The sequence below is a fragment of the Thamnophis elegans genome, chromosome 11, assembly GCF_009769535.1.
Source record: "Thamnophis elegans isolate rThaEle1 chromosome 11, rThaEle1.pri, whole genome shotgun sequence".
NCBI lineage: Eukaryota > Metazoa > Chordata > Lepidosauria > Squamata > Colubridae > Thamnophis > Thamnophis elegans.
In genome coordinates, this window is record NC_045551.1 from 26,039,868 (window position 1) to 26,063,026 (window position 23,159).

Below are 23,159 nucleotides of genomic sequence, written 5' to 3' on the forward strand. Positions count from 1 at the left end.
ATCGTTCATGTTTGGCGATGTCGTCGACGTCTTTAGCCCAAATTCGATCGTTCTGGAAATTCGGTTTTCGAATGGCATAAACGAAGAATTCGTCAGATGGCGCCAAATGAAGAAAATCTTCCTCGGTCCATTCAGACAACCAATCGCACAACCAAAGCCGATCTTGAACGTGTGTTTGAGTTTTCAATGGTTTTCAAATGACGTGGAATGGCTTCAAACCTTCTCGTTCTCGATATCGGCCGATTGTCCTTTGATCAACTCGTTTTCCACGAATTTGAAGGATTTCTTGGGCCACTTTTCGGTTTCCTTTTCGTTGTTTGCGACTGCCAGTTGCAATGATGGCTTTGCTTTCTTGGGACAGTTGCAGAGGACGCCCTTCTCCAAATTTTGTGAAACATTCTTGGGCTGTTTTGTTCCAATTATCAGTAACCCAATCCGGATGACGTTTCAATTTGTTTGCAATCCATTTTCGATTGATAAACGTCGCTCCAGCATCGCGAGCCTCTCGAAAGGCAATGCATTTTATTCTGTCAATGATCCTTTGTTCTTCCGAATCGAATTTTCCAGCCATTCTTAAAGCAAATTTAACATTTAATAGCTCATTCAATTCAGTTTTTTATGGGCTTTAAAATGAGGTGTCGCGGAAGTTGTAAACTGCTGTCGATCTTGCTGTGACCCCCCTAGGAAAAGGTTATGCCCCGCCCTGTATTTAAATACCTTAAACGTAAAGATAGCAACCATACAACTGTCATCTTAAAAGAGATAATAAGAAGTACTAATCATTACAGACAATAAAAACATGGAACATTTTTAATTGGGGAAGAACAAAGAAAGAAAAAGTTAATTATCCCAAACTACTTTGCCCTCTGAAGATAAGGAGCTTCCTTGATACTAACATCAAGCAGTTAGTGAATTTGCCTTGCTATTTGTTTACAGCCATCTCTTCCAGCTCATCACTGATAACATCTACTGGGAGTATACTGACTCCGTGAATGTAGAACCAAAAATGCTTTCAGCCATGCTAGTTGACTCTTTTAATTGTAATCACACCAGGAGGATGCTAAATTGCGTGAAGTTGGGATTACATTCATCTTAGCAGTATAATCATTGCAACAGGAACAGATGCTGGGACTGAAGGTAACATGGACAGGAAAGTGAACAAGTATCTAGGAGTATGTTTTTAATTTTTCTGGTAGCAGCAATGCAACTATAACCTCATGTGGGACCCCTTCCAAATATTTGATTAGGTCATTTCTTGTGAACCTTTCAACAGGCTCATAAATTTCCTAAGATAAATTGAGGAAGCTTTATACACTTTCATCCTACTGTAACTTTTTTTTTACTTTTAATTGCACATTCTGTTATTCCTTGGTTGCTTGTAAATTGATGTACAGGTAGTCCCTTATGATGACCATTGAGCCCAAAATGTGTTGCTAAGTGAGAAATTTGTTAAGTGAGTTTTGCCCCATCTTATGACTTTTCTTGCCACATTTGTTAAGTGAATCACTGCAATCAGGGGTGAAATCCACTTACCTTTGCTACCGGTTTAGTAGCAATGTGAGCGCACACCTCTGCGAATGCACAGGAGCTCCCAACTTTTTAAAGCATTTTTTAAACTACTAGTTAGAAAAAAAGTTTTAAAAAGTTCTGATCGCGCTGCACAGCTGATTATCGCACAGCTGATCGTTGGAACTTTTTTTTTTTACTTTTTAAAGCATTTTTTTAACTACTGGTTCACCCCTGAATTAGTAACATGAATCTGGTTTCCCAATTGACTTTGCTTCTCAAAAGGTGGCAAATGGGGATCATATGACTCTCGGACACTGCAACCATCATAAATATGAGTCAGTGATCAAGCATCTGAATGTAAATCATGTGACCATGGGGATGCTGCAACAGACATAAGTGTGAAAAATGACCATTTTTAGTGCTGTTATAACTTTGAACTGTTGTAAGTTGAGGACTACTTGTATTTAGAATTAATGCTATAATTTCTGGTTATTGTTTGTCTTGAAAAGATTCATGCAGTGTCGTACATGACTGAGAGCAAGAGAGAGGTCAAGTATATCATAGGTTTGGAGTTCCTTTGTGCCCAAAAGAGATGTAAGTCCAGCCCTCCTTGAATTCTATTGACTCTTATCTACTGCCCTTTTGATCATTAGTACTTCAGATTCTTGTAGAGAGAATGGCATGGAATAAACTTGTACTTATTTGAACAACCCTGGTTCCTGATTTCTGTGCCTGACATGGAATTTGTAATGTAATAAAAATAAAACTGGTAACAAAAAGGAATTCATTACCAATAATGAATTGCTCCAGTAACTTGATTTAGTTACTGTGTCATGTTAACATTTGATTCTGGCTATTATTTAGGACTGAGAATTGTCATTGTCTCCTTCTGAGGGCTGTGAGCGAGTGATTAGCTCATCCAGTTGGGTTTGTATCTAAGATCAGAATAGTACTCATAGTCTCTCAGTTTTTAGTTTTAACCAATACAACCATTAGTCTTTTTATCTAGCACTTTTAAAACTTAAATTCAACTTATGAGTGCACAGCAAAACTCATTACATTGCTTACTTCAATACCCAGTAAGCACACATCATGTTATTTATCTCTACATTGTATCACATTTAAAAGCATAAGTAGCAATGATGTACTGTATCCAATGAAAATACCACTTGCCTATTAATAAGAACTACATGTACTCTAGATAGAGTACTAAAAAGTGAAAGCAAGTTAACAGCAGAAAAGTCTAGCAAGAAAAATATATTGATGATTCAAGTGACATTCATATAAAAATGGAGTAAGGTAAAATAAACAGAAGAAAATGGAGGAAGATAGAAAATCTTCCAAAAATCTTTCCAAGAAATCTACAAGGTCTAGTACAGGCAGCTACCAAAGTCAAAAGGGGAATTGAAGGCACATCCCCACACACAAAGATCAAATGAACAACATGCCAAATATTATTGTATAAACCTATTTATTAGGAGTTTTAAAATGTATGCATATATGCAAGGACAATTTAAGGCAGTTTGCGGTGTGTGTTAGTGTTAGGGTCACAAATGGACAAGGCATCAAAATGGACTGCACTGTGATATTCATGGGGGAAGGGAAAATTTTTAAAAAAGTAAAAGTAAATAAATGGTGACAGTGGAAGTGTGATGGAAACTTCACCTTTTTTGTGCATGTGTGACATAAACCCATGTACAAAAATGCTTGTTTCGAAACACCAAATGTGTTGCATTGCTATTTTTACTCACCTCCCTCAACTATGAACACCATTGTTTGCATATCAAAGTTAATGGCATGCTTGATCACATCAACTACTTCTTGCTGTTCCCCATCATCTGTCTAATGACAGGTCTGGCCCTACTGATATGACTAAAATGTTCCAACAAAAAAAAACCTGTACTCATAGCTGTCTCATATATATATCCACTTTTTAAAATGTAGGTTACTCCAACTATAAGGACAATTGAACAGAATTTGTGAAACACAATAGTAAAAGCTGGCTCATACCCTTAAATATCCCATTATAACCACCATGGACTTCTCCATTGTCTGATATTTCTTCAAGATGTGCTCCTTGATCTGAAGTGAAATATACAAGAGTATTCTCGCTTAAGTTCCATTGATCTAATACTTGGAGAATCTGTCCTGTAAAATATATGATGAAAAGAAGAAAACATTTTCTTTCAAAATACAGTACAACTTTTGAAAAGGAAAGTTACATTTATAATATCACCATGTATAAGGAAAAACTTGGCAAGAGCCAAGGTGGCGCAGTGGTTAAATGCAGCACTGCAGGCTACTGCTAGATCAGCAGTTCAGCGGTTCAAATCTCACCGGCTCAGGGTTGACTCAGCCTTCCATCCTTCCGAGGTGGGTAAAATGAGGACCCAGATTGTTGGGGGCAATATGCTGACTCTCTGTAAACCGCTTAGAGAGGGCTGAAAGCCCTATGAAGCGGTATATAAGTCTACTGCTATTGCTATAACTCTATAGAAAGACTCCTAGGAGACTTGAAAACAAAATAATGCATATAACTGGTTTGACTAATCTGGGTTTTTTCTGAAACATAAAATCGAATTTATCTAATTTAAGAAAAGACATTCTGAATTCAAGCCATCTCTTTGGATACCTGGAATTTTTAAATATTTTTTATAATTTTATTGGTTTGCAAAAAAGACATAAAGTTAAAAGATAAGCAAACAGAAAATTAGAAAAAGAAAAAAGACTGAGAAAAGAATGAAAGGAAAAGGAAAAACTGCTTCAGGAAATTCCTTATGTAATTTTTTCACATTCCTAATTAAAGTATGATATAATTAATAAGAAAATATAAGAACTATAGATAATTAGGCAATAATCCTATATTAGCCTGCCTGGAATTTCTAGAAAAATTAAACAAATCAACAGGGCTATAAACAAATTTTTAATGCTTCATTATTTAAATTTAATCAAGAAAAACTCATTGTCAAGGCTGATTTGCTCTGTATTCTTTTTCCTTTTTCGAAGATTGGAACTACATCATTTCTTTTCCAGTCCTTTGGTAGTTCCCTGGTGGCTCCAATTCTTTGAAAGATGTAGTTCAGTGTTTCTGAGATCACATCAGCCTGTTCCTTCAGAACCTTGGGATATAATCCATCTGGTCCTGGTGATTTGAACTTGTCTAGGATGGACAGGTGCTCACTTACCATTCCTAATTTGTTTTTATGGTACTGTTTATGATAGGTTGGACTGTTTTTAACTTTTGTTTAAAGATGGACACAAAAAACAAGTTAAGCTGTTCTCCCTGTTGCTTGTCACCTTCTTGCCACTTTCTCCTATTAATGGACCAATAGTTTCCCTGACCTTTTTCTTGTTTTTTATATGTTGAAAGAAGGTCTTTTTGTTATTTTTGACTTTTGTTGAAAGCCTTAGTTCATTTTGAGACTATTTGCTGATATTCTGTCTTAGTTTTGTGCACCTTTCCACTTTTTATACTATATTCTTTTTGTATTTCAATTTATCAGAGAGTTCTTTGTGCAGCATGCTGGTTTCTTTTCTGAGTTGTTATTTTTCTTCATTGATATTATGCTAGACAATGGTAGACTTTTATAATCTCACTTTTCAAAATTTCTCAAGTTTCTTGAGTGGTTTTCCTTTTGAGGATTCTCATCCATGGAATCCTTCCCAAGCTATCTCTAAGTTTATTTAAATTGACTCTTTTAAAGTCCAAGACTTTACTTTGACTTTGTTCTATTGCTTGTGCTTGCATAATGTTGAATTCCAATATTGGATGATCACTTTGCCCCAAAATTCTTGTAGCTTCAACACTGTCTATCATTTCATCTCTGTTAGTCCAATATGGTTGGTACCCTAGTTTCCTTCTCTACTTTTTGGGAGAAAACGTCATTTGCTAGGTTTGTCAGGAATCTGTTTGATCTTCCACTTGGTGCAGAGCAGGGGTGGGTTGCTGCCGGTCCCTGCCGGTTCTCGCGAACCGGTTGGTCACCGGACCCAGAAGTAAGCCTGCCCCACCCCCAGCCCTGTATACCTGTCCCGGCCGGCCGGTATTTTGTCCCTTCTGTCTCCCCGTTGCTCAGAAAAAGCAAGTTTGGGAAGGTCCTTTGCTAGCAGGCAGGTTCTAGGACACCTGCCACCACCAAAGGACCTTCCCGGAGTTGCTTTTCTGAGCAACAGGGAGACAGAAGGGACAAAATACCATCCATTTCCCCCAGTGCTCAGAAAAGCAACTTCGAGAAGGTCCTTTGATGGCGGCAGGCGTCCTAGAACCTGCCTGCTAGCAAAGGACTTAACCGGGCTTCCGTGCAAACTACCGCGTGTCACCCCGTGCTCATTCACTCGTTTGGGCAGCAGAGAACGAAAGGAAATTGCATAGCCGAGGACAAAGGAGCCTGCAGCCTCCTTCATTCAAACGTTCAGGCAGCGGGGATTGGGGGGGGCTTTCTTGCACGCCTTCTTTCTCTGAAGCTGCGCCGGATTCAGCAAACAGGGCAGCACGTGCCCTTGGGCTTGTGTAACAGCTGAAGAACAGGAGGTGATGATTCGGCTGCTGCACAAGCCCATGGGCACATGCTGCCCTCTTCTCTCTGATAGCTGCCTGGTTAAAAAGGAGGAGGCAGCTCCGAGGGTCCGGAGCCCATCCAGGAAGACGAGGAATGTGAGGGGGATCCCCCCCCCACAGATGGGCTCCGGACCAGCGGAGCCTCCTCCTCCTCCTTTTTAACCAGGTGGCTATCAGAGAGAAGAGGGAAGTGCGTGCCCGTGGGCTTATGCAGCAGCCGAAGATCGCCTGGTTAAAAAGATCACCTGGTTAAAAAGGAGGAAGAGGCCACCGCCTTTTTGCCTTCTGGCAGAGCTGATTCTGCACCTTCTACATTTTCCCGGGCAGAATCACGCACCCGCCCACCTGCCTTGCCTTACACGTTGGTCTGGAGTGGGGAAGGGCCGTTCCTTCAGCTCAGCTTACGCATGGTTCCACATTCGCAACTGATCTCTTCCTGGCCAAAAGAGCACCTTTTCGGTCCCAGCGGGACTTCTGGAAGAGAGTGGCCAAAGCGGCTTTGCTCTCCTTCTGCCAGTCAAAGGAAAAGCCTCAGGGAGATATTGATACAAAGTCAATGGCCTCACGGCGTAGCTGGTAATTATCCTGTCAAGCGGCTACAGCTGATTCAAGTGCCGATCGGAACAGTCAATCCAGTATAAGAGAAAGGGAGAGAGGGAGGAGAATGTGTGCATGCACATACACCTATTCGGGAAGTGGTGGGGAGATTTCAAGAATTTTGGAATCAATCCAGTATAAGAGAAAGAGAGAGAGGGGAGAGAGGAGGAGGATGTGTGCATGCACACACGCCTATTCGGGAGGTGGTGGGGAGATTTTATAAGCTTCCAGAGTTAATCCCTTCCCAACTATTTGTTTCCAAAGGTGTGCGCACAAGCGACTGGGTCCATCCACTGCTTCCACTCCACTCCACTCCACTCCTCTTCCCTCCCCCTTTCCCTGTTGCTTTGATCAAATCAACAGGAGAATCGCTGGGGCTTTGACACCCAGCAGATTGGGAAGGAAGAAGTGGGTTTGTGCCAGTGGCAGATTTTTAGGGGAACTGAGCTTGAGAACCCAAAGACCAGCGACTGCCCCCCCCCCCAATTAAAGAGGAAGGAGGGAGGGAAACAAAGGAGCTGGAAATGAGATGGAAGGAAGGCGAGTAGAGGGAGGTAGAAGAAGGAAGAATTGCATGTGGCCCCAAATAATTTTTAGAAAGGGAGGGAGGGGGGAGGGAGAAAGGAAATATTCTAATACATTATTGGTAGTATGTTTATTAAGAAAATACATTTAAATATTAAGAACTGAGCATCTTTCTTTTCTTTCCTTCCTTCCAACCTTCTTCCTTCCTTCCTTTATTTCTCTACTATATTGTTTTGCTCATTTCCACATTCTTTAAAAAAACCTAAATTATCTAAATGGGATCATTTATAGTCAAGTTAACGAATCTGAGCTAAAGCTTTTATCACTGAGTACAATCAGTTTTGAACAAGACTTCTAGAGGTCCTTTAGATGTGAGGGTGTCCAATCTTGGCACCTTTCAGAATTATGGACTTCAGCTCCCAGAATTTCCCAGCCAGAGAATTCCCCATGCTACCTGGGGAATTCTGGGAGTTAAGTCCATAAGTCTTAAAGTTGCCTGGATATTCCCATTCTAAGGACAGCAATTTGCTATTTGTCTCACCTTAACTGTGTATTTCTAAGGGTTTCTTTTTTATATTATACTAACTCAATTCCATCTTCTCAGGATTCAATCTCTGTTTATTGGCTGAAATTGTCCTCATTAGTGCTATGATGATGAACCTATGGCATGTGTGTCCCAGGTGGCACACTGAGCCATATTTGCTGGCATGCATGTGCATGCCAGCCACCTGATTTTCAGTCTTCCGGAGGACCAGGGGAAGCCGTTTTCGCCCTCTCCATGCTTCAGGAAAGCCTCCGGAATCTGGGGAAAGGCGAAAAACAGGCCCAACGGGCCAAGTGAAATTTTGTTCCCAAGCTTCCAGTTGGCTCATTGGGGCCATTTTTCACCCTCAGCAAAGCAGTAATCTTCCCTCTGTAAGTAGCTGTCTTTATTGTTTTGTGTGCTGGTTTCATCCCAATGATGGCAAAGAAAGAGTTCATTTCTGTGTCTCTTCTTTGTGCGGCCCATTCATTGGAGTCAGTGATACTGAAAACTGGAAAGAACATCTTCCTGCTGTAAGTAGCTCTTTTATTGTTTTTGTACTTATTTTAATCTTATTGTAGTTCATCCATTGGGGCAAAGAATTCAGTGACATCGCCTTGGCCACTCCCACCTGGTCACATGGGTGGTAGGCCACTCCCACCCAGTCACATGGGTAGCAAGCCACTCCCATCCAGTCACATGGCCGGCAAGCCACTCCCACAAAGAGGCCACACCCACAGAGTAGGTTCCAAAATTTTTTGAAACCCACAACTGGTGCAGAGTTTGTCTCCCAGTTGATGTCAGGGTCATTAAAGTCCCCCATTACTATTGTGATTGTGCTTCCTATATACATTAGTTAACTGACTAGCAAAAAAGTTTATCTATTTCCTCTGTTTGGGTGGGTGGCCTACATTATACATCTATGGCAATATCATTTTCCCCCCTTTTATATTGACCCAAATGCATTCATATCTGTTCTCATTTACTTGAATTTCTAATTCATCCTGTTTATTCTTCATACTCGTTTGTTGGTGAATAGACATTTGAGTCCTTTTTGACTGACCCTGTGTTTACTTTCTACATAACTTGTGTTATGCCTGACTGCCCCTATTTCCTTACCACCTTTTTGATTAGTACACATGTATAGCAGTGGTGGGATTCAAATAATTTAACAACCGGTTCTCTTCCTTAATGACCCGCTGGGTAGGCAAGGCTCAGTGATCATGTGACTGTGTGGGTGTGGCCAACTCAACGTCACTAAGGTCGATGGGTGCTTCGCCTTCGCTGTTGCAATGTCATAAGGGTTAACCAGAGAGGCAGTTTCTGTAAGCAGGGCAACAGAAATTAGCTAGAAACAACACCAGAATGTTTCCTTCCTGCCTTCCTTACAGGATTAGCCCTGTAAAGTGGAAAGAAACAAAAAGAGATTTCTTCCAACAACGGTTCTCTGAACTGCTTAGAAAGTTAACAACCGGTTCTCCTGAATAGGTGCAAACCAGCTGAATCCCACCACTGATGTATAGCACATACTAGCAAAAGCTTGATTTTCTTACCCGCAAAAACATCTATTACAGTACACACACTGATAATAATAGTTTATCACTTTCTTTAAAAATACAACAAACTCTTTTCTTCCCATTTCTTATCTATTAACACATTTTTAAAACCTTGCCATTTAGGTTTTATTAAAAAATACAATTAAAGCTACAGAAAAGTCATATATATTTTAATCCTGATCAAATAAGTCAACTTTATATTGCTTCTTTCTGCTTTTATAAGTCCCGATGTTTATTCCTTTTAAGTAGTACCCCAAAACTGATTTATTTTATTTTTCCTTTGTCTTTCCTGAGGAACACCTTCTTCAGTATAATACATGTGTTTTGTAGTCCAAGGTAAGAAAGTTGTCCAAGTCATTCTTCTAAGCTGAAATACACATCCAAGTCATTCGTCTGATTTATTATTTGTGTGTCCATTTTAGCTATAAAAACATCAGCATTTCATTTGTAGTCCTTGTAGCATCTTTGAGCATAACATTTTTTGCAACCTCTCTTTTTAAAATCCATGTTCAAACAGCCTAATTCTCAGTTGTATCCTCTTTTAAACCTATTTTTATAATAGCAGATAATCTTAAGAGAAAGTTCTGAAGACATTGTTGCCAAATGTCTTTGAATTCTTCAAATTCAGTTAAAATACTTTTCTCCATTTTGTATCAGTGGGTCTCTTCTCCTTTAATTATAATATTTAGGTCTTTCTTAGGTTTTCCCATGGGAAGATTTCTTACACTTAGATTCAAAATCATATGTTTTAATAGGGTTTTAAATAGTCCATAGGAAGGATTCTTATAATTAGTGTTAAAATATAATTTCCAGTCGATCTAGCTCATGGGTATCAAACTAATGGCATCACATTGCCGTGATGTGATGTTTCATGACATTTTTCCTTTTGCGGAGCTGGGGTAGGCATGGCCTGCGAGTGATGTATCTGGCTTGTGGGCTGCCAGTTTAACAGCCCTGAACTATCCCTTTAGTCCATTTGTGATTCATTAATTTCAACATTCTAACTACCTTTCTGCTGTTTATTTCAGTATCCATTTATTTGTTTAAATTTTTAGACTTACATGATTTTTTCCCCCCTGAAGATTGAAGGAGGAATTAAGGAATTAAAGGAGTTAAAAGAACAGTGTAATGAAACTTGGCCTTGAACATTTTTAAAATCCAAAAAGGGACTTCCAGTAATGAAATGGATAAACTCAGTGTGTATTTGGAGGCTTTGAATTGTGGCATATGCAAGATTGCTTTTTTGTGGCCTCCAGAGCTCTAAAACCCATTGGAGACCACTATTTTATAGTATTTTAGCAGATAATCTCTGTTAGGAGCCCTTGTGAGCAATCCTGCTGCTCTCCTTAATCTGGAGAAGACATTGGACAGTCAATCCCCTTACTGGGTCCTCTTTGCACTATAACAACCAGATCCAATATCTGTGCAGCCATCTTCAGTCCTCTGTTGCTTATCCAGAAATCCACATGCTTCATTTTATTTGAGACATAAATGAATATATTAACAGTTGTTTTTCTTTGACATTAGTAATAGGTTTGAAAGTCCACCTAGCTCCTTTCTCAAAGTTCCTAAGATAAAATATTTGTTGTTATTTTAACCATTTAGTCATGATCAACTCCCTATCAAGCACAGCTTCTTTCAATTGTTGGATGTTTAACTTTGTATCAGATTTGATGTTATCAAACCAGCATATTCTTTGCTTGCCCCTTCTTCTTGTACGACAACATATATTGTGTTAATAATATCCCATCTTACTGTGATTACCGGTATGTAGTGGCAGACCTGCAACTTCTGTTTCATGAAAAACCTTGTTGTGTCTGGATGTCATTCATTTGTAGTACAAACAAATGTGGTGTGTTAAAATCTAAACAGCTTTTCAGGTAGCTTGGAGAATATATCTTTAGTATAGTACAGACATGTACAGCTGGAAAGCAAGAACACATATACACACACACACACCAGTGGTGAGTTTCCAAATTTGTTACTACCGGTTTGCTCGTGCGCGACGCTTCTGCGCATGCGCAGAAGTGTCTGGGTGGGTGGAGCCTCTCATTGCCACTACTACCAGTTCACCTGATCTGGGCTGAACCGGAAGCAACCCCCCCACTCTCTCACCCACGCACACACGAAGAAAAAAAGAAATAAAGATCCAAGTATTCATCATAGGTCAAATGTCAGTGATCCCTCCTAGAATATGCAATTTGGAATATGAAAAATCTTGTGGAACTCTTTATTTGAAAATGCACCCATATGTAAGAAAGCTTGCCTTTAGTTCATTGTAGTTTTCTGAATCCAAAAGTGTGAAAGATTCTGTGTCTTTCATACAGTATAACTGTATGAAAGAAAACAATGCATGTTCAAGGGTTGAACATCCCTATACTGTTTTCATTGCTTGTCCTTGATCCCCCCCCCCCCGGTGATACTTCTGGCCATGGGTAATCATAGAAGTGCTAAGTGACAAAACATGCATTGTACCATTGTAATGCAAATTTTTCCTCGTACCTGGGTGGAACATCACAAGGCAAATATAAAAGTTGAGAAATGACACGTATTTCATTATTTTGCCTTCACTGGGGCTGGCTAGTTTCTGATGTTAGCTTGAACTTTTGGAAGAAAACTAACACAAAAATATAATTAAATAGATTCTTTCCATTATGGTTGTTTGTCAACCATCCCATTTGACATATCCAAAAAATAAACTCCTGGCATGTAGGAACTACCAAGAATAAAGCTTTATTGAAAGGTCCATTTAGGCCCAGCAGAAGCAAAGCAAACTAAGGTTTTTCTGTGAAAACTCACATAGGTAAAAGCTCCTTTTCACCTCAGGGCCATCCTTAGTTCATTGTCCACCAATTACACTTAGTACTTTTCTTTTGGGAAAACAGTCTGATCTAGCTGGCAGTTCAAAGAATTTGGGTATCTCCTCTCTGGCAGCAGAAGGCTCTCATATATTCCTTAGTCTCCCTCCTCCCTAGGAATTTACAAACCCCCTTCCTGTTTCCATTTGGCAAACTGCGAGTTGGAAGTTGATGATGTAGGCAACGACATATTTAGCAGATATCTAAATGAAAGTTAGAAGTGGATTTATACATTACAAATACTTGCAAAATTATCTTGCATTTAAAACATCTAAGCCAGTGGCCCACACCCCACAGAAAGGCAATTTGATTTTTAATGGGGGAAATTTCAATTTTGTTTAAACCAAGTTAATGGCCTTTTAGGCTTCCTCCATGTGAGTAGAGTTCACTTTTTGAGTAAAGCAAGAATTATATTTCACAGGGGGAGGCATCAGGATTTTAGAGATGCTTAGGTGGAGCATGGCCAAAAAAAAGGTTCGGAACCACTAATCTAAGCTTTGCTACTCATCTAGCTGTACAACCCCTAGCAACAGTTAGGACATGAAAGTATAAGTGCCTTCTTATGTTTATAATTCACACAGATTAAACATATTCTGTGGATTTTCTGATCAGGTATTAATTTATTTATAGCGATAGGCCCTAAATCAGCTTTTGTTCTCGAAGGGGAATTTTGTAATAGCTTACTTATATGCAGGGGTGGGTTCCTCCCGGTTCGCACCGGTTCTTGCGAACCGGTTCGTCAGTGAACCCAGAAGTAATTAACTTCTGGGTTCCTAGCTCCTAGCCCCTGTCGCTGGGTGCCTGTAGGGTTTTTCTTTTTAAAAAACGCCTCTCCGGATGATCTTGAAAACCTGCAAGGTTGCTTTGGAAGGGGACAGATAGGCAGCATTTCCCCCTGCCCCCCTCCCTGGGTGCCTGCAGCCTTAAAGCAAGCGTTTGTACAATAAAGAAAATCTCACGAGCGAGAGAAGTTCTTAATTGCTTTTATTGTGAAGTTTCGGAAGCTTCCGAGGCTGCAGGCAACCAGAAATGGGGTGGGTGACTGCTGCCTGTCTTCCTCCTCCCAAAGCAACCTCGCAGGTTTTCAAGATCGTCTGCAGAGGCGTTTTTAAAAAGAAAATGGTCTTCTTGGGAGGGGGAATGGGCTACACTCAGAGGAGCCGGTGCTTGGGGCACCCTGAAACAACGCATCCCCGCCGCCTCGTTCTACTCAGCAAGCGGGGACATCCTGTCTGTGCCCACTTCTGCTGGCACCACCCCCGCTCCCAAATGCAACTGTCAGCTGCGAGCAGGTGACTGAAGCTGCTGCTTGCAGTCATTTACGGCTGCAGATAGATTGTGCCTGTAGCAGGAAGCTCTTCGCCCTGTGAGAGCTCCTCTCCAGCACTCCTAGTTTGGTAACATCCTCAGTGCTAGAAGAGAGTGGGGTTGGGGGGGGAGGAGGAGAAAGTTAGGACAAAAAAGAAAAAGATAAGGAGGGAGAGGACTGTGGGGTCCTTTGGTGTTCTCTGAACGTGGTAGTTTTTAATTAGTTTAGGGAATTTTTATTTATTTATTGTTTATACAATGTTTATTACAAGAAATGTTATTCCTTTTTGCAAATGTTTTATTTGTGATGCAATATGTTGCTTTTAAGTGTTTAGACCAGGTTTATGTGTCTCAAAGTGGCTGCTTTTCTATGGGCAGGCCAGGTTTGTTGCAAGGCAGTGTGTTTCACCCTCCTTGTTTAGGTAATTCTGAGGTGGTTAATGGTTCTGTGAGTGCCTGTCCTTTATAATTTTCCACATTGCCTTGATGGTTTTTATTCCAGTGACTTTGTCTTTCCTGTTCTTAGGCTTAGGAAAAAAAACTGGTTTCACTGGCAGTCTTTTTTTTTGGGGGGGGGGGGGATTTTTATTTTTTTGGTGTTTTCCTAGCACTGTCATAGTTTGTGGGTGTGGGTGGGTGTGTAATGTCCCACAGATCTAGTAATATTAATAATATCTAGTAATTAGTAATATCTAGTAATAACATCGTCTTGGCCACTCCCACCAGGTCACATGGGTGGCAGGCCACTCCCATCCGGTCACATGGGTGGCAAGCCACTCCCATCCGGTCACATGGGCAGCAAGCCACTCCCACAAAGGAGGCCACGCTCACAGAGTAGGTTCAAACAATTTTTGAAACCCACCCCTGCTTATATGACATTGGCCTCAATGTAACCTTACACCAATGTTTCCTTAGTTGGTACCTCAGAATGCCTTCAGAGCACCTAGAGTTGGCTGTAGCTGTGTACTAATTTCCATGAAATTTTTCTCTGTGTGAAGCAGGCTAGTCCTGTAACTTTTGCACACATTTTTGGTGCGGGGATGTACATGTACTAACCAGATGTGACATTTCAAAAATATGAAGCAAAGGTAGAGAGAAGAGAAAAGGAAAAAATGATAGCTCCTGATTAAAATTAAACTGCATATAAAAATAAGTTACTCTTCTACACAGAAATTATTCTTATAGAAATGCAGAAATACAAAGGCAAACACATATTAATTTATTTTCTCTCTGCAGACACAAAGATGTGTGATAACTGAGCGAAGAAAAGGGAGAGCTATGCTGCAAAGGGAATAAAATAAAAAAGAGAAAGGAAAAATGAAACTGAATGGAAATGCGTAAGCAAAGAGGGAAGGAAAGAAGATATAGAAACCCTATTAAATGTTAAAAGATTTAAATTAAACATTACATTAAAATTAAAAATTAAAAATTCTTATTCTAGCACCCCCTTCCTTCAGGCTAATGTTCCTAAGTTCCATATTTTTCAGTAACATGTACACTTCCTGTCTACATCTCAAAAATGGCCATTTTCTTTTTATTAACAAATGCAAGATTACCCCCTTAATCAGGTAAGCATTGGAAGAAAATGACTGCAAGGCTATCTATTAGATAAATAGATAAGTATGCATATACATTTTCATATTTTTCCCCTGCCACACAAATTTAGATATACAATATTCTTCTGCCATTTTTAAACAATACATTAGTTGTCAAAACAAGTGGTGTTTGAAAGAAAAACATCATTCTAGTGCAAAACATTTATTTTTATCATAGAAATTTTCTCCAGCAATGACAGTTATAGTTTTTCTATATTAATATGTCTTTTAAAACTTCATTCCATGTCTGAACATAGTTATTCTGAAATAATGTAATAGTTCATATTTATCAGTGGTAACCAGATTTTTTATTTTTATTTTTACTCAATCTTAAAACTGTTTTATACACAAATTCTGCTTGATCTTCTATTTTCAGATTTTTTGCTAATAACTTCATCTTCTATTTATTAATCTTCAAACTAGTTCTTTTAATTTGCCCATTAATATTTCAATTCCCTTTAAAGGCTCTTCAGAACCAATACCAATCATCTGCAAAAATCTTTAACTCATATGTTTCTTTTTTAATCCTGCAAGCCTCTCAACTTTTATTACCTATATTCAGTATATTAAGAACCAAAATAAACAAAAGAGGACACAGTGGACTGTGGACAATGTCCTGTTACTTTTTGTGTCTTACAGGGCTTTATTAGATTTCCATTAAACATTGTTTGTTAATTCTGTGAATTCTAAATCTATCTTACACATTTTATAAAGTTCTCATCAAAATTTGTATCTTTCAAAATCTTGAAAAATAAATCCCATCTCAAATCATTAGAAGCTGTGTCTCATCTAAGAAAATCCATGTGTCTTGTTTTTCATTATCTTGCTCCAAATATTCCAAAAACATCCAACACATTTCAAACATTGTCCTTTAACTATCTTTTACATTTAAAATCCACATTGATCCTCACGAATAAATTCTTGCAAAATTATTTTCGGTGTATCAGCTGGAATTGATGTGATCAACTTGTAGTCATTATTCAATAATGATATTGACCTACAGTTTCTTGTTGAAGTCAAATCTTGTGGCTATTTAGGTATTAATTTTAAATTGGCATCTTTCCAACTAATTAACTTATTCCAAATAAAATAATTCAATGTAAATTACTAAAAAGTTATTTTGATTAGTTGGAAAATGAAAAGTGACCATCAAATCAAAGAAAACTTTTGGCAATGTATCTTAAATGATTTTAATATTTTTTTCAGAAGTTTTACCTAGTTATGGGGAAATCACTTCATTTCACTATATAATCAAAGACCAAATTTCCAAAGAAAAATCTATTAACTTCCCTATAACTCCTTTATAGCAATGATGCCTAACGTTTGTGGCTTGGTAGCCCGGCAGTGGGCGGGGAACCAGGACGCGTGAGCAGTGGGCTGGTGCACAAGTGCACATGCACACCTCAACTTGCACAAGTAGCAGGGCAACACACCTGAATGTGTGCACACCCTGACTTGTGCAAATGGAGCTGCACATGTATATGCATATGAACCAGCATAAGTCAAGCTGTGCATAAATGTGTGCATGCTGGATCACTGCTTGCACAAGTTGAGTCGTGCACACAAGTGCTCACACAACCTGGTTCCAAATAGGCCATAGCCCAGTAGTGAGCTGTGGCCCAGGGGTTGGGAACCCCTGTTTTATAGAACAATACTACCAGAAGTGGGTTCCTATGGTTCGGACCGGTTCAGTAGAACCGGTAGTAAAAATTCGGGCTGGCTCTCTGAGCCAGTAGTACCACCAGGCTGGCCATGCCCCCAAACCGGTCCCCTGGTAGCTGCTTCTGTCAGATGGCAAGCTGACCGGAGCTGGGAAGCAGCTGGCTGGCAAAGAAGCCTCTCAGCCACCTCTTTGAGTGCCAGAGGATTAGAGGCTTCTTTTTCATCCAGCCGTTGACCACAGGGCACCCAAAAGTCCTCCAGCTGGTGAGAAGAAAGCTGCACATGCACAAAGATGGTGGCAGCGTCCAGATGACTTTTTGGCACCCTGTGTCAGTGGTTGGGTGGAAAAGAATCCTCTCGGCTTCCACATCAAGCAGCAGGCTCGGTCCCTTCACAGGGTTGCTTTTGTCTGAGCCCGAGAAAGATCAAAAGGTGCGGAGCAGCAGCCTTTAAGGACAAAGCCTGTGTAGTCGCCTAGAGGTAAGAAAATGAATGAACTACTGAGTAAAGGAGGGAGCCCCCCAAAGTTGCCAGTATTGCAGCCGCCCCCCCCCCCCCCGGGACTTGGAGCTCCAAGTGGAAGACGTCATTGGCTGTTGCAAAGAAGTGGTAAGTCCTGAGTGCACCATCCCTGCTTCATTCTCTTTGAGAGCCACTTTGCAAACAAGGTGCAAAGTGGCTCTCAAAGAGAACAAAGTGGACATGGCACACCCAGAGCTGCGGTTTCTTCGCAACAGCTGAGGATGGAAGAATTCGCTCAGGAGTGATGCCTGCGAGAAAGGTGACTGGGTCGTAGGGAGGCAAAGGGGAACGAGCTCTCTAAGATGGGTAAGCAAGTGTGGGGAGGTGAAGGGGGAGAGAAGAAAGAGCTCTGGCCAGCAGCCACAGGGGGAGGAGGGTGGAAGCTCTTTTTCTTCATCCTTGCCTGGAGAAGGATGCTCCTGCAAGGAGACTGAGAGAAAGAGGCTCAAGGCAACTCCACCCTAATCCACAGGTGGCCAGGGGTTGCTCTTGCTCTCAGACAACAGCTCCACCTCCTCCCCTCCTCAAGCCTGGGAAGGAAGCCCACTCCTCCCTCCAGATCCACCCAAGGAATGAGAAAGAGAGAGACGGGCTTGGCCCTGAGCTAGAAGAAGCAGCAAGCACCAGGCTGCCACCCCTTCTGGGTTAGCCTTAAACTCCACCCCATACCACCTGAGAAAAGGAGCTTTATTTTCCTGTTCAGGCCAGGGAGCATCACAGTCTCTGCCCTTAACTGCTTCTTTTAGCTCAGAGAGAGACAACTCCACCGAGCCTGGCTCTCTCTCTCCTTCCCTGAAACCATAGAGTTACGTACATCGCTATTAAGAAATAACTGTGGGGGATCTTACCTAGAGGGGTTTGAATCCTTAATTGTAAACTTGAATTTGGTTCTCAGTAACAGATCACCACCTCACCCCAAAATGCTAGTTTCAAAAAGCAAAAAATGGTTTGATAGAGATTGTGTTCAACTAAAAAAGATATATAATGAAGAATACAAGAAAAGTAAAGGTGCCTCCTCCGAGGAGCACACTTACTACTTAAAGCAGTTGAAAACACAATATAAGAACCTTCTAAAAGAAAAGAAAAGTGCGGCCCTGAAGGAGTCTTGGCATAGACTAATTACGGCAGTCAGGACAAAAAATACATCCCTTTTTTGATACATCACTAGGGGATTGGGAAAACCTCCCCTACCCCCGACAAATCAGGTTCCAATTCACGCCTGGGAAGAGTACTTTAGGGAGCTTTATACAGATCCTGACTATATAACCAAGGAGAGCCAAGCTAGTTTGGACCACACTCCTCACTGGCCCCCTGTTACACCAGAAGAGATATCCTGGTTGATCGGAGCCCTAAAGGCTAATAAGGCCCCTGGAGCTGATAATGTCCTGCCAGAAATAATTAAAAAGAACGCCAGTTGGTGGGCTCCACTTTTAGCATCACTGTTTACATTTATAGACAATACAGGCCATATGCCTAGAGATTGGGGAGTAGCAATCATCATACCAATTTATAAAAAAGGGAATAGAAATGACCCAGGCAACCACAGACCCATTAGTCTTCTAAGCGTTATTAGTAAACTGTATGCCAAACACTTAAATTATAAACTTCAAGACTGGCTAATTACAGGGGGGATAATCAAAGACGAACAAGCCGGTTTTAGAGAAGGAAGATCGACGGTGGATCATATCTTGGTACTCCACCATTTAGTACAAAAATACACACATAAAAAAAATCCTCTCTTTTTGTGGCCTTCTTGGATTTTAAACAGGCCTTCGATTCAATATCCAGGATCATCCTCTGGGAGAAGTTAAAATGCACCACTATCGATAAACGCCTCCTCTTCCTCATACAAAAATTGTATGCAAATTCCACCCTGAAAGTGAGGTGCAATCCCCAAGGGAGTTTAACCAGCTCAGTAAGAGTACAAAAAGGGTACAAAAAGAGTACAAAAAGGGTACAAAAAGGGTACAAAAAGAGTACAAAAAGGCAGGGTTGCATCCTGTCCCCCTCCCTCTTCAACTTCTATATTAATCCCTTGATTGACCTTTTACAGAACCCGGATTTCCATCCTCCTAACCTAGCACAACGCAAAGTGCCAATTCTCTTATATGCTGATGATGCCGCTATCATTTCACAAACCCCCATAGAGAGGGAGCAATTAGGGCAACACTCGGCTATTGCAGGCAAAACAAGCTGGTCCTTAACTTCGATAAATCAAAAATTTTAGTTTTTGCTAAAAGACCACGCCAATATTCCTGGCAAATAGAAGGATATAGTTTGGAACAGGTTAAAACATTTAGATACCTTGGTGTGGTTTTCCACTCGCTAGGGACATGGAAGGCACACCTGGATCACACATTGCAAGTAGCCATTAGGTCCTCAAATGCAATCAAACATTTCTTTTATACAGGTGGAGGTCAGTTAGTACCTGCTGCCTTAAAACTTTTTGAGGCCAAAAACATTGGCGCAAATTCTTTACGGGGCACAAACAGGAATCCTTGCAAAGAGAGACTTGTTAGAAACCATTTGAACAAAATTCCTGCGAGCCATCTTAGCTGCTCCCAATGGAACTCCAAATGCCCAGCTAAGAATTGAGACAGGCATGCCTCAAATTCAAGTAAGAGCCTGGAAGATGATTGTCATCTATTGGCTTAAAATGCATTTCTTTCCAGAGGGACTGTCCCCACTAGTGTTGACTGACAATTTCCCTTCCCCCTGGAAACAAGCAATTGATCACAAGCTAGGCTCTTATGGGCTTTCATCATTATTCTTAATGTCCCTAGGCTTTGAGCAAGCAAAGCAAGTAGTAATTAATAGAATGAGGGACATGGAGTTCCAAGAAGAATTAAATAGGTTGCCTCTCCACAGTAGGGACAGAATAAAACAGGGTGTGTGGGATTCGGCAAGATATCTGAATGACCTGATCTCTCCAAAACGAAGAATAGCTTTCTTCAGAGCCAGATTTAACATTCTTCCCTCAGCACTCCTCCAGGGCAGGTATAAAAGAACACCTATAGCCGAACGCGTTTGTATATGTGGTAAAGGAGAAGTGGAAGATAATTCACATGTACTATTACACTGCGAGCTATACAGAGCTTGTAGGTCTGCATATATTCTCCCCTTATTAGAGAGATTGCCAGGGAGGGCAGACAATGTTTATCTAGGCTTTCTCCTCCAGGACACTAACCCGGCTACCACATATGCAGTGGCAAAGTTCTGTGCTGCTGCAATGTCCATAAGAAAAAAATTGGCTACAGTATAGTACCATCTTGTACCAATTAGCTGGACATACCTTTAACAATCTTTGGACCATACTGTTATTATCCACTTTTAATTAAATACTTTTAATTATATTTTAATGTTAGTATTTTTAATATAGTGTAAAGACAAATGTATATTGCTGGTCTTTGACCGTAATAAAGATCTTACTTACTTACTACTTACCTTCCTTGGGTGGATCTGGCAGGAGGAGCAGGCTTCCTTGCTGGGCTTGAGTAGGGGGAGGCAGAAATGTTGCCCAATGGCAAGAGCAACCCCCAGCCACCTCTGGGTGCAGACAGATGCTGCAGGAGGGCAGGAAAGAAACCAGTCTTGGGAGAGACCAGGGAGCCCATGCAGCGAGAGAGGAAGTGGGCTGGCTTCAACATGGGTGGATGGTTTGCACCTGACATGTCCTTTGCTCATTGGGGCACTCCCCTCGCCCTTAGTGGCAGAGGTTGCTTTATCATGCTGGGGCAAGCTAGAGAAGGAGAGGAACCAGAGAAATAAAGGAGGTGCACAATAGCAGAGACAAGAGGACGTCCAACCTTAGCAGTGGGGGCTGCTTTATCACATGGGCGAAGGCTGTCTCCCCCCTCTGCAACCCACGGGGATCTTCCTGCAGCCTTGGCTCATATAGGATGCAGCTGAGTCTGTTGCCCTGAGCTGGCAGAGGCACCACAGTGTGCAGATGGAAGTGCATTAACTTTGCCCTCCCTGAGCGCTGGACTCTGCCATTGCCATCACCCCTGCCCGACTCGCCCCTGGCTGGCTTCTGAGCTAGGAGGCAGTGGCTGGTTCCCCCTGCCCTCTGGATCACCAGCATAAGCATGGCTCTCCAGGAGCTGGGCAACAACATGAGGTCAAAGCACTTTTTGGCTCCGGTTGGCTGGCAAGAAGAAAGAGCCACTGTCACCACCATCTTCGCACATGCGCATGCCTTGGACTTGCAAGTCCAAGGCATGCCCATGGGCAAAGATGGCAGCAGCTTTCTGCCCCCATCCACCTCCACACTCCTGGGGATCACCCACTTAACTAGGGAGTTGGTGGGGAGCTGAGAAATGAACCAGGCAGCATGCCATTTGCACGCCACAAGATGGCTGCAGGAGGCTGATCAGAGGGAGAAAGCTTCAATGATGGCCACCGGAGAATGACCATGAGGGCCAGTTGAGCTATCCCATCTGGAAGTTGTGGGGGGCACGTTTTCCCATTGTGGCACAGTGGAGGGCCGCAGCACCTTCATGTCCCACCTGGCTTTCAGAAGAGTGGGTGGAGGGAGAGAGGGGGCGCTGATGTCATGATGATACAACGTGCAATCTTGGAGTTCCAAGATCGCCGTCAATATCTCTGTTGCTGGACAGTCCTTTTGGACCTAAACCATCCTGCAGAGACAGTGATAGAGAAGGACACATCCTGCCGATCTGAAGGACATCACAAAGTCCCTGGTAGATCCAGGAGAAGCCCTTTTTTCCAGTGACAAAGAAGCAGCCATTGAAGCTGCTGAAAGTTGGGACAGCTCCAGAAACAGAAGATAAGCAGGAGAGAAAGTGTGCTGAATTGGTGAGACAATTTTTTACTATTAGATGAGAGAACACCCCAAAGATTAAAATTAAAGTTAAAATTGAAGACAGAAGAGGTCAAGTGGCGAGATTAAGCTAGAGTCAAATTTTATGTGTTATTTTTCTTTTAATCCTTTTACTGCTGGAATTTCTACAAAAACATATAATTTTTTGATTGGACTGATTTTAACCTTCTCTTTTTTAAAGATTTTCATCCTTTTTCTATTTTCAACGCCCTATAATATTTTCTTGTTAATTTTTTTTCTTTACTGGAAAATAAAGAATATAAAGAGAGAAATGAAAATAGAGGGAAATAACACTGCCACTTAGAGGCTTGGAAATATTGTTTTTCTTCTCTATGTTTGAGCATTTGATGATTTCATGCAAAGTAAGAGATGTTACATTTCAAGGACTTTGAATTTGTTTACTGAAAATGATAGTGAGAAGAGCACGGATGTTTATACAGGTGCTTCTCTGGGTACTATCAGAGTGAAAGTTTGGAGTGGAAAAAAATGCATGAATTGGTTTGGAAAAGAGCCTCAGATTTTAAAGTGGCAGTATGCACTACTGGAAGGAAAAAATATTATAAATGATGTTTCAACAGGGAAAAGAAAATGAAGTGACACTGCAGATGATTTTGCAAAAAATTCAAAAAATATAAGCAAGAACAGAGAGCATTGAAAAGAGATGGGAGATTATTGAACAAGGAACAGATAAAATAGATGAAATGATGATGAAATATGAGGATAGACCTCAAAAAACTGAAGAAAAAGATGAACAAAGGGATAAGAAAATTGGAGATATTGATAGCAGAATAAATGCTGTTGGAAAAGATAAGAGTGGAATATTGGATTGGGAAACCAATAGACTTGAACTTTACCTCAGATTCCAGAAGATAGAAGAAGAAAAGGGAGAAAACTTGGCAGAAGTAATGATACAAATTCTGGCAGAAGCTTTGGTGATAACTAAAGAGAAGAGGATGGAAGGAACGAATGAGGGGCTTCGAGCCTTCACAAGATAAGCAGTGAAATACAAGTTGCCAAGAGATGTCCATACAAGATTTATTAAAAAGGCAATTAGAATACAAATACCACAAATGGCAACAAATAAAAGATTGTACCACTATTGG

The 23,159-nt window shown here is 41.0% G+C and overlaps 1 protein-coding gene across 3 annotated transcripts in view; it reads right to left on the reverse strand.

The window, feature by feature from the left end:
* Positions 1-23,159, reverse strand: part of STS (steroid sulfatase) — a 145,405-nt gene that overhangs the window by 44,956 nt on the left and 77,290 nt on the right. For 2 of the 3 annotated variants that reach the window (XM_032226900.1, XM_032226901.1), the window contains exon 7: positions 3,520-3,657. The exons of the other annotated variant lie outside the window; for it this stretch is intronic. In XM_032226900.1, coding sequence (XP_032082791.1) covers positions 3,520-3,657 — 138 coding nt within the window. The remainder of the gene's footprint in view (positions 1-3,519; positions 3,658-23,159) is intronic. 3 annotated transcript variants of the gene reach the window in all.